Source organism: Alosa alosa, chromosome 1 (assembly GCF_017589495.1).
Source record: "Alosa alosa isolate M-15738 ecotype Scorff River chromosome 1, AALO_Geno_1.1, whole genome shotgun sequence".
Lineage (NCBI taxonomy): Eukaryota > Metazoa > Chordata > Actinopteri > Clupeiformes > Clupeidae > Alosa > Alosa alosa.
In genome coordinates this window covers 38,796,349-38,815,207 of record NC_063189.1, presented here as the reverse complement: position 1 = coordinate 38,815,207, position 18,859 = coordinate 38,796,349, and the positions used below count along the sequence as shown (strand labels likewise).

Here is an 18,859-nt window from a genome sequence, read left to right as displayed (position 1 = left end):
GGTGTGGTGGAGGTCATGAGCTGGAGTCTCGCTTTAAACAAAATAGGAAGTGAGCTGTCAAACCGGCGGGGAGTTGAATGTTCAGTCAATGCGTTCTCAATGCCCAACATTATCTTGGGGCACAACAAGTTTTATTATTGTAATTGTTTTGTTATTGTATTTTAAGTGTGACGGGTTAAGTCCCTTTGTGTTTTGTTGGTCTTGTGCTGTTTGTGGTGTTGTTTTCGGTGTACTCACCCAATTCCAGATACGGACAATCTGTCTTTGTCTGACATTCACTGTGAATGAACAGGTTCAGCACTAGTAAACACGTCTCTGGAATAATCACAAGCCTAGTTTATCTAGTGGAAAACTGGTCTTGATTCACATAGGCACTCACATCAACCATCTCTACTCGTTATAAAAATGTATGGATGTGGAATAGATGTAAGACAAGACTTATTGTACTCTTGGGAATCACAAACATTCTGAAATATCATGGACAAATAAAAAAGATGATTAACTATGGAATAGTAATGTTTCAAACAAAACTTTTCAAACTTTTTCACCTTAATTAGTTTCACACATGTATTCAATCTTGTATTAAGTAGGAGACAATGGCCATAAATGGAGATAAGTTGCTCTTCTGTTTGGCATCACTATGTGCACCATAAATATGGAACAGAGAAAGCAAAGGAAAGAGTTGTCCGAAGAGATCAGAAAGAACAACTTTTTGGACAAGAGTGCACACCCTGGAGGAATCCACTGTTGAAAGACGAACTTAAAAAAAACACAGATGGAAACTGGCTTACGTATTGTGAAGTCACAATCCTGTGAGAAATGAATTTTCATTGACAATGAAAATGGAGCTTTTTGGCAGCTCACAGACAAAAAAAATTAACCTTTAAAACACCAAACCTCCTGTGAAACATGGAGGAAGCTTGGCTATGTTGTGGGGCTGCTTGGCTGTCTGGTAAAGGGCAGCACACATAACATCTCTGGGGCTCTGTGCCAGGAAAAAGGAAATCTCAAGACTAGAAGGCAAACATACTGTCCAGTGTCAGAAAGCTTTGTCTCAAGCACAGGTCATGGGCCTTCCAACAGGATACTAACCCAAAACACTGCTTAAGGCAACAAAGAAAGGCTAAGAAAAACACAGTGAAATATTTTAAGTGACCTTCTATGAGCCCTGATCTGAATCTTACCTTTACGGATATTTACCTGAATTTCAAAAGAAGAGATCAGAAGTACATGGGTAATTGTTACTCAACCAATGGCAGCCTGACAATATTTCACTTCCCTTTTCAGAGAAAAATTCTAAACAAAAAAGATCACAAGGAACAAAATACATGTAAACATTGATTTACTATTGCTAAAGACACAACAGCATTGTCTAGTTCAGCCAACTAGCTTCAGTAGATATCAGAAAACCAAAGGGAGAGAAATGGTCTTACACTGGAGATACTGCTAATTTTGTATATGTGTAATATATTTCATTATGTCAATGTAACACTTAATGTAATATTTTCAACAAGCTAGTCCATTTCAATGGCCATGACGGAGTTACACACATCTTCTTTTGCAACAACTTGAATGATCAATGACACCAGGTCAACTACAGTCACTTTGTCTTGGGTCTCCTTGTCCTTCTGCCCTTCATTTAGAGGTAGTGTTTCCATGTGGAGGCTGCTGCTGTGGTTGCTGCTGCTGCTGCTGCTCAGCCAGTGCCTGCTGAAGACGAGTCCGCTTGCGGGAGTAATGCTGCCAGTGCAGGAGCTGCTGCTCATCGATGAACTTGGCGCACTGCGCGTTTACCAGCTCCTTACGGAAGTGCTCATACTGCAGTAGTTCCAACATGTGTAGGCTGTGGGGGTACTTGAGAAATTTGGCATACTCCGGCTCTTTCCAGTAAAGCAAGTACTTCAAGTAATTCACAAACACCTTCTCGCGCAGATATCCTCTTTGAGCAAGAAAGTTCAGGTAATTGGGATTGGCCAGACACTGAACGAATTCCAACTCCGATTGAAACCGGTTCCTCGCTTGTTCGTCTGTGGAATACAGTCACACAATCACATAAATAATTCAATACTGTTAAAGATAAATCAACAACTATTTCTTGTGTGTATGTGTGTGAATGAGCTTTTTCAGGTTTGCAATGTACACAGAGTATCAGATTTTCTTTTAAGATCTTTTTTTAAGACAAATACAGGTGACAGGGCAAATTTGCAGTGGTCTCTTAATTTTGAATATGACCATCAACTCATTTGAATGTAACTCAGCAACCGTAGGATTCAAAATGTGCAGTGGTCTCTTATTTTTTAAGTATATTTTTTGCCCTTTTTGCCTTTATTTGAGAGGACAGTGAAGATAGACAGGAATCGAGTGGGAGAGAGAGAGATGGGGTGGGGTTGGGAAATGACCGCAGGTCGGATTCGAACCTGGGTCCCCGAGGGCATCCGTTGGTCATCCAGATGCGTTAAAAAAGTTTAACTCATAAGACAGTTAACAGGCGGTTCCTATCCGACAATCCGAGCAGAAGTTGGCGTTGCTATGGTACTGATAAACACATTGAATAATGATATGTTATAATAGCATATTACATGCTTTTAAACAATACAGCTTATAAAAGAAGTCATTGAAAATAGTGGTGCCATATAAAGGTACCTTTATATGGCTCTGTGGTGCACAAGCCCATATTGTTGGGGGGAAATTAACCGTTGGTGTAAAATAAATAATTTCCAAACAAACTTTTTTTGTCATGTCATTGTCTTACATGGTTTCCTAACATTATTAGGGCAGTTAGACAATTAGTCTCCCAAACTCAAAATGCTTCCAACATTCTAGTAGCCTACGACGTCCACTGGGCAAGCATTGTGAATGTCGGAGCTGATTTCAAGTGTAAGCGAAGGTTTGGCAGCACTGAGCACGGGTCAAGATGCTAGATATTTCAATTTTTATCATGTCTGACATCAAAGATTCCCTGTATGTAGTTGGCTTGCATAAAATTAGCAGTGGCTATTCAAAATGACGTAAAAATGATGTGCAATAAACTGACACTTTGAATAACCCAGGACTTCTTTGGACTTGAGACTTTGAATAAACAAACGACAATTCCGACTGCAAGGTTCCAAATTGAAACAAGCGATAGGCTAATGGTCCCGAGTTTATGATGATCATGAGCATCTCAAAACAGCCGTTAGGCTTATTTCATTTTGATCTGTAAACATTTGATATGCAGTCATGCCTAAATTCTGCTTACTGCACATTAATTATAGTTTAATATATTATAATATAATATTCAGTATTCATCGAATGATTAATATAATATTCAGTATTCACTGTGTTTATCTGGAATGATGTTTCCCCCTTCATCATCCTATTTTTCACACATACCTGCGGGCATGTAATTGAGCTATCATATCGTGTTTTCTACAGGAATGGCATGTTTGAACTGGCACTGCACCATTCACAGTAAATGCGCCGAATATCTTATCGAAAATCTTATTTTAGGAGCCGTTTCTCCACATAAAATTTCTCCACATTGCTCTGACGATTTTATGTTATTCTTGGTGTATATATATATATATATTGCACAAAAATGTATCATTAAAATGAAATGGTTGCTATCAAAATTCACGGCATTACTTTGAACACACGAAATATTATTTGAATGAATGGGGGTCTCAGACTAGCGGTGTGAGCAAGGACAATTTTGCTGGATTGCGTGACGCCAGTAGTTCTAACGTTTCTTCAGGGCCACCATAGAAAACCGGGGTGGCTAATGGTAGAAGCAAAGCTAGCTTCTAACGTTTAATTTTTTGCGCTAAATGGTTATCACATTTTTGAGTTAATGTTTCATAAATATGAACACTTGGTTACTTTTTCTAATGCAAAGGAAAGAGAATGTACCCCGCCCGGTAGCAGAGAGGGTTGAAGCGGCGTCAGTAATCAAGATTCTTTAACGTTAGAAGATCTAGCCTCTTTACGAATGTAATCTAGCACACAACAGAGTAGGCTAAACTAGGTTGGTTGCTAGCTCACAGATGTAGCAGAAAGCAAAACATTTAGGCCTAGAAGGTTTTAACGTTAGTCTACAGTCTGTTTGAATGGTTTCACGACAACATGAAATCATAGACAGTAAAATAAAGCATGAAATAAGCCTAACGTTAGCCAAACTTACCTGTTTCCATAATGTCTAACATTAACGTTAGATCCACGTTACACAAAGAAAGATTTTAACTGAACGTTGAGCTACACACCCATATCCAGAGTTAGGTCATTCTTAATTAGCAGCTAATCCATTTTCATTGCTGCTTCGATCTAGAACGCTAAATAATGCTCATAACTATCAAGGATGCCTTTCGAAGAGATGAGTCTTCAGCTAGCCACAGTAGAGAAACTGAAGCGACGATGACGTAAATATCAATATAGCCGCTAAATTATTCACCCCTTGCAAGTGACGTCACGTTTTGTTCGCGCCACAGCAAAATAGCCTAGTGGACGGCAAGAACACGAATCAAATCAATGGGTTGTAATGGGACATATCGCACAGCTAGGAGATTATAGTGAGATTTAACCGTAGTAATGCCCTTCCACGACTGTTGGCTTATTGTTTGGAATACAACAACATCCCATGTTCTTGCATAGATATATTTTGGTTTGTTTTCTTTGTGTTTCGGGAGTATTTCAACCACAATTGCATGCTTATCTCCTCAGTGTATGAAGTACACAGCAGCGGGTTGCTATAGCAACCATAGACTCTGAACAGGACGGCAGATAGCACTTAGGCAAAGTCTTTGGCAAGATCTGAATGTAAACAGATAATACCGTTCAAGTTTTTTAATTTCCTATTTCTTTCAATTCTTTAACTTAAGATATGTTATAAGTAAGTTTATTCTGGGCAACGCATACAAACTGACGAAGTTACATTAGCCCTAGCACTATGAGCTACGATAAGCGTTAGCTAGAATAGCTAGCTTCTAAGTGTGGCAGCTAGTTATTATTTCATGTTCTGATATGACATTCTTAACGTTTTGACTGTGTTACAACTGATAAAAGCAAGACAAATAAAGTAACCAAATCGCTTTTGCAATATTTTAGTCCAGAAATACTTATGGGTGTTCATTTACCATAATGTTAATTACAGTAGCCTAACATAACGTTATCTCCCCTTGCTGTTACCACCAGTTTTAATAACTTTACATTTGCGATCATGACCCATTTCATCTAACAACACCACTGGCATCTTCTTTGACTATCAGACCCCAAACAGCAATACATTGAACTACAAAGATGTTATAGTAATGGTGTTCAGTTCATCATAATCTTTATGACATAATGTAATTTGCCGTCCGTCTCCCATCTTTTTGCCTTCCAGCATGGAGCCGTCACGTGACTTAAGTCACGTGTCTGCAAGGGGTGAATTAAGGTTTTGCACCTACGTCATAATGTCATGCCCGTTTGTTTACAACTAGAGTGGTAGGCAAGAATGGTAGGCAAGGCACTGCAGAGAGTGGTAGGCAAGCCTACAACAGTCGGGTTGCATAGGCTACACATAGTTACAAATAGCTTCAAAATGGAAATTTTAATATCAAATATTGACCGGGATGCCGACCACTTGTGTAGGCCCTAACAGTTGGTTTTACAATAAGAAGCAAAAGGCTTAATTTAACCGACCGTTTTAGCCTACCTATCCCTCGTGGTTGTGGAGGATGATCATTAGCAGCTGTGAAGTCTTTTATTCTCAAGATAGCCTAATGGTGTAGCCTACTGTCTACTTAAGACGAGGGCTAAAATACTACTATCTACAGTCATCCAAAATGAATTGCCAGATGAAGGGAAAAAGTGCAGCATTTTAAACATGGCAAGATTATTTTTACCGGAACAGTTTGTTCTAATTTGTTTCGTGAAATTCTTCTGTCCTTCTATTTCAAGTTATCATGAGTGTCATTTGATTATATAATCACAACAAATGCTAATAAATGAAAACAGAATAGGCTTATGTGCTATAGGCTAACGTTACAGGTCAGGCTAACTCCCGTATGTCAAAATAAACTGATTTGATCCTAATTGTTTAGCGATCACACACAACAACTTAACACAGCAACATCAAACACCACTGTTGAACCTAGGCTACTGCTTCAGTCATGTAAGAAATAAGCAGTTTATGAATTATCTTTATTCGTTTAATCAAGTCCACATGACCAAAATAACAACATATTTAAAGGCTGAGCTAGCATAACAGCCTAATATAGGCGATGCTGCAATGGATAACTAATAAAAAGTTTCATACAATTAATGAACTTTATCACTCACATTCTGAGTTTTTCTGGGTGGTTATATATCCATGCAGATCGCCTTGAATAAGCCATCGCTGTTATATGATATAATATGTTACAGGATTCATGACTAACGCCATTAATGTTACATGATGCTGACTGACTCTGGCTATAACAGTAGGCTACCGTTTTAACGTCTGCTGAGTCTACTGCCTACCAAGACCTGTCGCTGTTCAGTTGAAGTTAAATGATCAAATATTGTTTGATTTTGTGTCAGCTTTCAGAAGGAAGACATGTTCCTTTCTGGTCAAATTTCACAGCTTCTAAGAAAGGCTATTGTCTTCGTGTAAACCGAAGTTTTGAACAGAGAAAAAAGTTAGGCTACCATTAGGCTACATGCAGGTTCTCCCATAACGTTATTGATACAGATCAATGCACCAAATCAGGGCGATTTTAGCGAAACAACGTTCCTGTGACAGGCTATCAAATATTGAACAATGGGATAACGTTTCATCACCTTTATTGATGCCTGAAATGTTGACATTGCTGAAATACAGAGATGTAGCCTACTGAGAGGCAGCTGCAGACAACGATGTTCAATGGGTTCAACTTGTCCCTTGCCTACCAGCTGGATGTAAACAAAGCTATAGAACCTAGAATACATCACATGAAAAACGTTAATAGGGAGGGAAAGTGAAAACCAGCGCCCCAAGTGGTTGCGTTCCTATCGAAGAGCAGCTCCAATGTTAAGTCCCATAGACCTATTTTTAAAAAAATATTGTGAAGCCAAATCAGCGATGTTGAATCTCATCGCCATCTAGTGGTTGCGTTCCTAGAGTTTAGCAGAGTGGATGGGATTTTTTTAGAAAAAATATATCTCGGTGCACATTGGGATCTTAATTTAATGCCTTCCATATGTTAGGCACTGGGGTCACCTCTATTGCTTCAAGTGGTCATACCTTATTTTTAGGATCAGTTGAATTGTTTTGAGTTTTTGTCGTAACACGGTGATAAGGAACTACAGCTGCATGTGACGTCACATGTTTGGGCGCTTAATCTCTAACTGATCAATACACAATTTGCTTAACTGGCTTAACATATTTTTGTAATAACGGAGCGTGATGTAAACCGCGTGGTGATAACCTTTATGTCAGGATAACTGGTATTGTGCTTCTACTCACATGAAGAGCTAGCTGTAAGTGTTAAGTGTCAATGCTAACTAGGCTAATAAACAAACCATGCTACCATGAGTAACGTCGAAGGGTAAAGTCACGTGACTTCTTTTGTAGTTCGTTTATGAAACAAAATGAGCAATTTCGATTTTTTTAAATAAGGCAAAATATGGTCTGACATTTTCACAGTTAGAAGATTATTACTGTATAGAGACTGAAAAATATTTTTGGTGGATAAGATCGCTGATTTGCCTTCACAGTATTTTTAAAAAAATAGGTCTATACTAGCCTGGGTGTTCCCATGCTGCCTTGCGCGCGATTTGATTCACGCTCCTAAGGCAGCCTGGAGACCATGGAGCAAATTTTCGCCTGAGATAGGGAACCAATCACAGAACAGGGGGGGAAGCAAGACGATGATGAGTGATGCACAGACGCATTTGATAGACATCCGTGGCACCCAATAAACGGATCTGGGCATTTTTTTCAAATACGAGAAAATGAACGTTTGGTTCCCAGACCACGTCTCATTGAGAAGTGGTGGCGCTAGCCAGGCTAGGTCTATACACGAGTTTCCCGTTTACCAACAAAACTAGATGCGCGCGCAGCCGTGAGGCAGAAGACGCTTGGTGGCCGTCCACAACGTTATAAACGTAACCTAAATAGTCGGCTGCTGTAAGCTACAATCGGATTTTTTTGTATACCCCTGTTGTCTCAATGACAATAACATCTCATTTCCGACTATATTTCAAAGTTTGGACGTTCATTTGGATTATTAATATAACATCATTATTTTGTCATTTTGGCAAAGACATGCATTCCGTTAGGGATATTGAACATGTTTAACATTCTCTAACCATCGTGATTTCGAATTAGTGCAGTTTTCAGCACAAAAACTCATTTTATACTTTTGCTCTTTTGCATTGCTCAATGCTGTTCTATGGTGCTTTCTGCCTCTTGGTTGCGCACGCATGTTTTCGTGACGTGCTATGTCACTTAACAGTATGTAATGTACAGTCTATGGACGAATACAACTTACCTGATGTGTTTAATCCTCTGACTCATGGTATTTTCTTCGGCAAGGAAAGCCCAATTAAGACCTGTTGCTGGTATGCTTGTACAATCTAGTGTGGCTGTGAATGAGCTAACGTCACTAGCGCGACTGATGGGTTTGTAGTCGTTGGACATCTGTGGATTAAGCCACACAGTCAACTCAATGTAAGTAAGATAAACGAGGATGCTAATTGTTCTCAGCATTGCCAGCATTGTGTATAATATGACTGTCACTTGGAGGAGACTTGTAGATAACTAACGTTAGCATAATTAGCTAACCGCTGCTAACGTGCTAGCATCGTCACGTCAGGCTGTGCACAGTAGTGTAACATTTATTCACTATACATTAATAAAGTTGAGTGGTTCTGCAATGTAGACTGTTTCCGTTTTTTTGCAGTACCATGTCCCTTACATGACATGGCCCAGTGTCCTTGTAACATGCATGCAGCAAACCTAGATATGAATGTGATTTCAACATTTCTTTCAAGAAGACATGTAAACCACAAAGACCCGTAACGAGGGGTCTGGAATGTTGGTTACCTAGCAACCAAAGGCTTTGTCTATTGAAAAGGGAACTATTTTTTGATGCGTAAGAACGATGTCGAAATTAACATTTTTAATGGGGTGTTTTCAGATTATTTAGTTTGTGGTAGAATTGTTGTATAAAAGCAATATAGCACTCGTGATCGAGGTATTCATTCACTATCCATGACCAACCCCACTCTCACTCGTGCTATATTGCTTAATTAACTCCTATGAAAAGACAATAATGTAAACATAATAGAATTGCTTGAAGACAAGAAAAAAATAATATATAGGCTACTTTAAGAGCAATATTCCTTGAATTTCCCCTTGGGGATCGATATCTATCTATCTATCTATCTATCTATCTATCTATCTGTAACAGGGTGGTACTTAGGAAGGGCCAAGGGGCCAATCACAGTAGCCTGACTACGCCACCCTGAGGCCTAGTGCATCAGGGAATCTTTAAGAGATTGTACTGCTTTCAGGTTCGTAACTACACAGTGGACATGAATTACAGGAAAACAATATTTATTAAGACAAAGGTAGGGAAGTGGAGATCTGAGGGTGGCAACTATGGAAATTCAGACCAATACCATGCAAGCATAAAGAAAGGTTCACCTGTTACACAGCAAAGGTACACAGTAAAGCTACAAGGAATACACCAAAAACATCACGTTAAAGCTTAAACTAGACCCCCCCCTCAGAGCCACCTCCCTACTAAATAAAGATGAAAGTTACAAACAGAAGGACAAGACAGGCAACACCAAAACCAAACATAAAATAACCAAAGCAAAACCAAGACAAGACAAGACAGCAGCACGACCCATGTTCCCTTATCAGCATGACTGTGCTGCCTAAAAGAACAGAACACAGAAGATTAAACAAAGAACACACCACAATATACATAACATAAAACCACAAATGTCTATGGGGAGACAGCATACCCGACGGGTAGCAGGCAGGGGGCTACACCAGTGGAGTCTACATTGCTACTGGCTACTGCCCCTCTTAAGTAGCACTCCACTGGTGCCAGATTGCTCAAATGCCTATGCCCCGCCCCCTTCATTAGCACTTCCAGGTGCTATGGGGAAATAGCAGGCAGAGAAGGTCTACCTGCTACATATGTAACAGGGAATAAGTTGGTATGGGGACCGATATCTATCTATCTAACTTGGGGATCGATATCTATCTATGTATATGTAACAGGGAATAAGTTGGTATGACCAGATTGTGTAGGAGGGCTAATATATAAAGGATACAAGGAGGTTTATTTGTCATAGTAAACCTGTCACATCACCCCTATTCTTTCTTCAGCTTCACTGGTTACCAGTTCTGTCCAGAATCAAATTCAAAATTCTACTTCTCACTTTCAAAGTACTGACCTTGCTCCTCCTTACCTCTGTGACCTTCTGATCCATTACACTCCATCCCGCTGCTTCATTTATAACCAGAATCTCCTCACTGTCCCCCGCACCAGACTCTCTACCCTGGGTGGAAGGTCTATCAGTGCCATGGCCCCTAAGCTCTGGAATTCCCCCCCTCAATTCCCCCATGACTGTCCCTCCTTTCCTTTCTTCAAAGCTCTTCACAAGACTTTTCTGTTTCAGGAACACTTCTTATCTTCCGCCACTGCATAGACTGTCTTTTTTTCTGTCTTGCATTGTCTTGCTCTGATTTTGTAAAGCGACCTTGAGATGCCCCAATCCCCAAGATGTTTTCTAAGGAAAAACAATATCATACCCAGAGGAGACATTACACATTCCTTGCACCAAAAACCAAAAAAAGGCAAGAATTTGATAATTTGGGACATGTCGCTTGCTAATCTGGGACAATAAAATCTAATGGAATATATATTAGATACTACCATACTTTATGGTGCTACTTTGAAGCTAATTTATAATGGGAAAGGCTATGATAATGATTTTAAAATTAAGTTTGATGGCCATGCAAATTACGGGAGTTTTCCGGGAGAAATAACAAAACGGGAGGGTGCTGGGAGATGACCTTGAAATATGGGAGAAAAACGGGAGTGTTGACAGGTATGCATTAATCTTATTAATCTATGACCTATCTTCTTATTTTCAGCCCATAGGCTACTACTACTTCCACTGATTAGAATACACCGCGCGCTGTGTCTCCATCTGGCGCTCGTCCATAGCCTATTCTTCGACGACGTTAAATATTATCTTAGACCATGACTCCGCAAAGCCATAACGTGAAAGTTGCTCAGTCTGGTTAGAAGTGTTGGTAAGTGTCTGCTTCAAAACATTTGGATACTCTTACTTCTTCCGGTGCTGTTTCTCTCAAGGTAGGCTATGTTTGTGCAGCCAGGGCTTTGGGTGTGGTGAAAAAGTGAGAGCTACTTGACAAAATGGGCTATGGAGTTGTCATTAGCCCACTAACAGTCTTGGTTAGCTCTCAATTATGTTCACCAGACGGAATTCAGAACTCACTCACTGTATAACGAACAGTCTGTACCACCATAATCCATTTTTTAGTAGCCTAACTGGGAGATTCAGGAATAACTCAGTAGCCTCTAGGTTTGAAGACATCGCTGCTCAGAGCGTTACAATTGTAGGGCTGTGTTCTTGGAACACTGAAACATGTATGTAATCTGAAATTGAGCACAATATAGGGCCTATATAGTGTTTGCAATACATTCATTATTTAATCATGATGAACTTTGAAACCAGGTTGGAACGGAATCAGCATACTAACTGTTAGGCTACACTGGGGGGTCTATTTTGTTGCTGTTTCACGTAGTTAGGCCATGTAGCCTACCGCCGTCATTCTCAGACTCCATCCTAGTATATATTATAGGCTAGTCAGTGCCATAAATTAAAAATTCTGTAACCCTATAGGCATTTTTGAAGAAAGGTAGGCAGGCAGGATATTTTGACAGTTCAATGTCTTCTGATTATGAATCCACTGTATAACATTGAAATAAGGGTCTCAGTTTTTCACAATTGTTATTGAAACAATATGTGTAGGCCTATTGGTCATAGGCGAGACACTACAGGTGAATAGGGTAACATTTCTAACTTATAGGCATCTGTAGCTAATACCATGAAACTAGTTTGATACTTACATTAACACAAGTAACTTTTGTATTGCAAGTTTTCTGAAATGTAATAGGCTATATGCAAATGAGTCATCCAAATGAAGTAGGCCTAATTTGCATACACTTCCAAAAACGGAAATCTGAACATTGGATGAAGACTTCATTTTGTTGTATTGACACTAGATACGTTTTACTATAGGATAATTTTGGATATATCATTCAATAAATAAAAAAATAGTCGTCTGAATATTGGTCATTCAGTAGTCTTCAATATCGATTTTCGCCATAACATAAAATCTTATATTATTCAAGCTATGATTTAAAAAAAATCCGCTGTAATAGCCTTCAGAATATAGATAAATCTGGAGACTTTGATGTAGGTAAGTGCTATGTTTCAGAATGTGAGGAAAAACTAATTAGAAGTCCAATCAGAAAAATCAGAAGTGTAGTAAAGCACCACTGCCTGCGGACAACACCAGGATGGATAGCTGCTTCTTCTGACCTCATTCCACGAAACATGAGCATCCACACCTGGCCTTTCTGGAATTCACTTACAAGATCTAGCGCTCTGGGGAAACCCCACTCTCTGCTTGCGCACTCCATAAAGCTGATGAGCTTGGTTTTCGCATTTAGAGGTGGTGGTTGTTGCCTACCTCACCAGCCACACAGGGTCAGCGGTAAAGCTATTGCTCCTCGAGAAGACTTATGCAGGAGCTAATGTTTTCAGGCGCGTGCCATGCCGTTTACAATTTGAAGATATGACTGCTTCAGAAATGTTTGCTAACTTCAGGCACATATATTGTCCTTGCTTTAAGCCATGCTCGTGCACGTGGGCAGTCTTGCCAAGCTCTCACCGTGACTCTGCCTCAGGCCTTTTCGTGCTGGGCATTTTCTGAACGCTATGATGGATGCAACAGGTTTTGCTCATTCCATGCAGGGTGGACCCAGTTGGGCAGCCCTCTGCTGTCTGCTTCGTCTGACAGGCAAAGTTAGACAGGCAAAGTTATCAGCAGTTAGCAACATGCATTTAAGAGCAACTCACAGTCACTACTCACAGTCGTGACTGTGAGTAGTGACAACATTAGGCTATCAACTGTGACATGAAATGTTTGCGCTGCCAACAACACATCTCAATGTCCAGATAGAGACAACACAACACAATGTGTTGTTTCCAACACAGTCGTTTTAAGAGTGCATGGTCTTGATGATGCTGCACTGGAATTGGCACTGGCAAGATCTGTGGCTACCTGGGCTCCATGCTTTTAAAAAACTGAGCTGATAAAATTTGTCTGCATTCCCAACCCCCTTTCTCTACTGACTGCACACACACAGCTGGTATAGCATTGTGAACACACCCTTTTTACAACACACCTGAGCCTCAAACCTTTAATGTTCCAATTCTTTTCTCTTGCTCTTATCTGCTCAGGGAGATATGACGCAGGCCAAGGTATGGACATTGAAACAACATTTCACTGGCTTTCCAAAGACCAGTGATTTTCAGCTGAAGGATGAAAGGCTTTTATCTCCAAAAGATAAATAGATTTTATTTACATTTTCACTATTCTAAATTGGATTTATTTTTGAAACTAGTTGAAAAGATGGAGGTAAATATGGATTAATATTTTAATATTATATCATCCATGTTAATATTGTTTGCATTGAACAAAAGTGCTAAGAACCATAAACATAAACATATTATGGTCTGTTCATTTCAGAAGTATTGGTTGAGGCTGTCTATCTAAGTGTGGATCCTTACATGAGGATTGTAATGCTATATTCAGATACAGCATTGCAATGTTTTTGTTTTTAAATATACAGTTAAGAACAAAATTATTCATACCCCTGTGGGGTATACTACAAAGCACGTTAGACATATCTAGGCTATGTAGACATATCGAGGGTTGACAAAGCCTTGACTGAGGGGTATACTGTACATTAAGTGATACTACGATTGCAGTTATGTGATATATTTGTCAAACTAGGCTTTCAGCTCAGATCTGTGCGCGTTCTCGGTGTTGGGATGACTTTGGCCAATCGTGTAACGTGGAGACGCACAAGACCGCCTCTATTTAAAAACAATTACTTCCGCATTCATGAGCGATACCTTAATCTACACTGCGGCCATTTTTTGTGTCCAACCTTTAACATCAAATAAATCAATTGTCATCAGTTGTTGTGTGGTATGCACGTCCATAGTGGGATATTTGCACGCACAGCACTATTAAAGCGCATTCGAGCTCCAAAATGTTAGTAGAGGCGGAGCTCCACCTGTAAGATATATGACAGAATCCTACACGTGAGAACTTCGTTTTTAAGACAATTGATTGGTCAGTGTGCGGTAGATTACACAATTTGAGCTATAACTTAGCACATAACCTCCTCCCGACCAGGTTTGGTTGACAGCATAAGATACAGTGATGGCCAAAAGTATTGGCACCTATGCTAAAGTTGACTGAAAAGAGGAATATAAAATCATCTTTGGGAAATTGATCGTAATGCCTTAAGTGAAAAATGAGGAAATATCTAACCTTTAAGGACACCAATGAATGTGAATGAATTCTTAGTGAATGAATAATGTATCATAAATAAATAAATGTTCTTCCTTAAAATACAGGGGTCATAAGTATTCCCACCCCTATGTTAAATTCCCATAGAGACATTGCATTGATGCTCATTGAGCTCAATGCAAATCAAACCAGCTAATAGGCTAACTGAAATAACACCCATGCCAATCTCTAGGTATGGTGAAGGGTATGTGATGATGTGGGGCTATTTTAATTCCAAAGGCCAAGGTAACTTTATCAGGATGCACAGTATTCTGGATCCATGAAATAACTGGCCTTTAAAAATAAAAATCTGCCTGTCTCTATGGGAAAAAAATCTGACTTAGCTTATATAAAAAAAAAAAATCTGAAAAAAAAAGCACATGGGCAGAGTATGCCTACACCGAACAAATGTGCCAAGTGCTACCTCTACCTCTTGGGTGGCTTAGAAAGGCATCTTTATCGAACAGATTTGCTTAAGTATGTGCTGGGCTTTGGGAGACACCTTCAATCCATTTTATAATTTGGAGTCCTCCAGTGCCAATAAGCTGTCACTTTTCATCTGACTGTCGCTTTCCAAAAAAAGTCTTAAAAAGTGGTTTCGTCCCTTATCTCAAGAACCAGTGTTTTAACTTCAAATGGGATGTGCATTTTTAGGTTTTCACCCCCGAAATTGTACTGTGCCTACTTCAGAAGTCACTTTGGCCTACCATCAAATGCTTGACCTCTTTAGAAAGCGGAGACCCTGTAGTGTCTTTGGAAACAAACAGAATAACTGTGTGAAGTACTGGCACAGAGTTACAGAGAATATACCGCTTGTTTACACAGTGTAAAGATGGCGGAGAATACAGGTAACAGTCGGGGATTTGCTATGATTTATATTAATTTAATACTTTTGTTTAACTCTGTAACCCCTAAAGACGAGAGACTGAATCTCCTGAAGAGGCGTTTATGAATCGTATGCACCAACACTGGCATCGCCAAACAAAACAAAATGACAACTAAAGTCAGCGACTCCACAGGCTAATATTTATGACAAGGACTAACGTTATAGGCTACTGCACGATATAGGCTACTGTTGTCATACAAATACAAGCATTTAATTATTATGAGATGAGCATGAACCTTGAGAATTTTGATTCTCAGAGGGCCTACTAAAATGGGTCATTTTTCTCAATTGCTTAATAGGCGATTTATTTGTTTCATATATGTGTCTATTTATTTACTGCATAGCCTATCCTACATGGGGACCATTAGTAGTCTATAACAATGCACCAAAAACCTGCGAAGTACCTGGTGAAAAACCTGGTAATTAGGTGATTTCAGTGAGTTTAGATTGTACAACACAATGAACAATGCCAGGGACACATATTGGGTTGTAGCCCATTTGAATAGTAATCTCCAAATCTCATGGCATATGATATTCTCAAGCACACAGAAAGGTGGAATATAACTTATTACAGTTTAAACACACTACAAGAATTCCAAAAATATATCATTTAGGCTTTTTAAGATTATCTATCCTCATATTTTCATATTAGATTTACATACAAAATAGAACCATGTATAGATTTATGTCCTCCAAAGTTTGCAGGAAGGTGGAATATGCTGTAATTAGGGATGCAAAATATTGATTAATTCATTAATCATTCATTGATTGACCTTATCGATCGATTAACAATTAACTGATTAGTGGCTTTTCCCCTGAGAATGTAAATTTCTCACGGTATCAATAGTGTCTTTAACATTATACTTAACTTATATTTAACTTATATAGCCTACTGAATAAAAATGCATGTTATATTGCTCAATTGATGTTTTATTGTACCAGTTGGGATATGGTACAGATAATGGCATTAGTATTTTAACAAAATAAATTATGCACAGAAAATTAAAATACATAAAAAAAATAATTGTGCACTGGCTCACCTGTTGCATGTAAAACATTAAGCAGCATAAAATAAATTTTAAATAGAAATTTAAACAAATGGGTAGGCTTAGCCTACACTATATTAAGCCTACATATAATATCTGGTAAACTACTTATATGAAAAACTTGAAACATTAGCAGCAACACTTATAATCCCCCTTGGTCTGAGAAAGGTAACAGTAAGATTACTAGCCCTGGAAACTTCAAATATAGAACTGAACACAATTTAAATCATCCCTGAGGTGACAGTAAAATTAGAGGGTGTCCCTTAGAACAGTCAAATGAAGATACTGTATAGGCTACCTCTCCTGAAACAAAAACATTCCTGTCACAATGTGTTTTGAATAGGCTCCTGACCTAGACTCCTATATTTTTTTCAAGAAAATAAGCATATTAACATGATCAGGAGTAAGTTGTGTGCACAGTCTGTTTACAGTGAGGCCAGCTGCTGAGAATACATGTTCAGATGGGACAGACGTGCCCGGTATGCACAGATGGTGTGCCACATTTACCAGCCTCAGAAATCTTCCTTCATTGACTTTTCACCATTCTGTGGGACTGGAATCAAGGAGTGGTGAGGGATCCTTCAGAAACATGTCCTTCTGGGGCAGGCGTGGCCTACTGATTAGCACTTCGGACTTGTAACCGGAGGGTTGCCGGTTTGAACCCCGACCAGTAGGAACACCTGAAGTGCCCTTGAGCAAGGCACCTTGCGTCGGGATTAGTGTGTGCTTCACCTCACTGTGTGTTCACTGTGTGCTGAGTGTGTTTCACTAATTCACGGATTGGGATAAATGCAGAGACCAAATTTCCCTCACTGGATCAAAAGAGTATATATACTTATACTTACACTGTGACAATGTGTCAGTGATAAGTTATTCACCCCATAATCTGTTAATATATATAGCTCAAATGAGATGTCATGTCATGTCAGTTAAGAGTTTAATTAATTAATGACCATAGATTACCTTCATCCGTTCACCCAACAAAGTGCGCACTTAAGATTTGAATTCCGCCACTCTGCTGCTGTCTCCATCAGCCATCTTGAGATGCGTGTTGATCAGAACCATGTACAGATTTATGTCCGCCAAAGTTTGTAGGAAGGTGGGATATGTCCTAATGTATGTTAACTTAAATCTACAAGTGATATGCTCTCAGAATATATATGGTTTACTTAGGTGAAATTGCTTTGCCCTCGAGTTGGAGCTTAAAACGCATCATATGGGCCTTTCATTCGCCAATATACAAAATAGAACCATGTACAGATTCATGTCCGCCAAAGTTTGCAGGAAGGTGGGATATGTCCTAATGTATGTTAACTTACATCTACAAGTGACATACTCTCAGAAAATATATATACGTATCATATGCGCCTTTCATTCTCTCCACCAAGGGATATGGTGTAAAAAAAAAAAAAAAAGAAAGGTGTGTTGATATTTTATTTAGGGATGATCCAGCAATGTTTTCTAGATCTTAAATTTGCCCCCTCTACTTATGTTTTCACAGATCCTTGGTCCTGATATCCTGATGTTTGGGTTGGATTACATTATATGACTCCAACAGAACACCTACAGAAATAAGTGTTCCACTACTAATTTCTGCTCATCTTTGGTTCTCCTGACTCTGGCATGTTTGGAGAGCAAGGATTCCAATGAATGACTGCTCATCAGTTGCACAATTAATACAATCGTCCTACAATCCCTCGAGATCCCCTCTCTCTACATCAAAAGAGCTGTTAATGTGGTACCCTTCTACAAGCAACAAGACCTCCAGACCAGCATGTAAACAAGGCCCGTCTTGTTTGTCCACTTCCTGAAGAGGCTGAAGCATGCTGGCCTTGACACCTTAGTTCTTGCTTCCATGTACAGCTGTGTTGTGGAGCACATCCTCACTTCCTGTGGTGTACTGCAGCAGGTGGTTACAACGGTACAGAGTATTGGCAGCAATCTACCCATTGTCAATGACCTTTACATCAGTAGATACATACAAGGCTTTCTACAGGTGTTTTGCATCATGAAGAATTCCACCCTACCTGCTAATGGACTGAATGCCCCCTCCCTGGATGCAGTATCAGGACTAGAACCACCTGGCTGAGGAAGTGAGGCTAATAAACTCACCACACATAAAGATAACTGTCATACTAACTGCTGCTATTAGCATGATATAAGTACCACACTGAGTAATTGCTGCTATTTTACTATAATAATAGGCTTCAGCAATACTGCTATTTTTGCACTTAGATAAAAATGTCCATAATCACATTAACTGATTGTGATAACTGAAGAGTGACTTACTTGAAAAAAAGACAATTGTCTTTCACT

The 18,859-nt window shown here is 39.3% G+C and overlaps 2 protein-coding genes across 2 annotated transcripts in view; one reads left to right on the top strand and one right to left on the bottom strand.

The window, feature by feature from the left end:
- Positions 1-18,859, top strand: part of LOC125299593 — a 355,198-nt gene that overhangs the window by 288,811 nt on the left and 47,528 nt on the right. The window lies entirely within an intron of this gene.
- On the bottom strand, positions 1,326-4,426 carry LOC125299835 (mediator of RNA polymerase II transcription subunit 31). The gene is made up of 2 exons (XM_048251309.1): positions 4,160-4,426; positions 1,326-2,027 (listed from the first exon to the last, which is right to left on the bottom strand). Exons 1-2 carry the CDS (start codon positions 4,179-4,181, stop codon positions 1,636-1,638), a joined length of 414 nt encoding a protein of 137 aa, XP_048107266.1. The 5' UTR covers positions 4,182-4,426; the 3' UTR covers positions 1,326-1,635.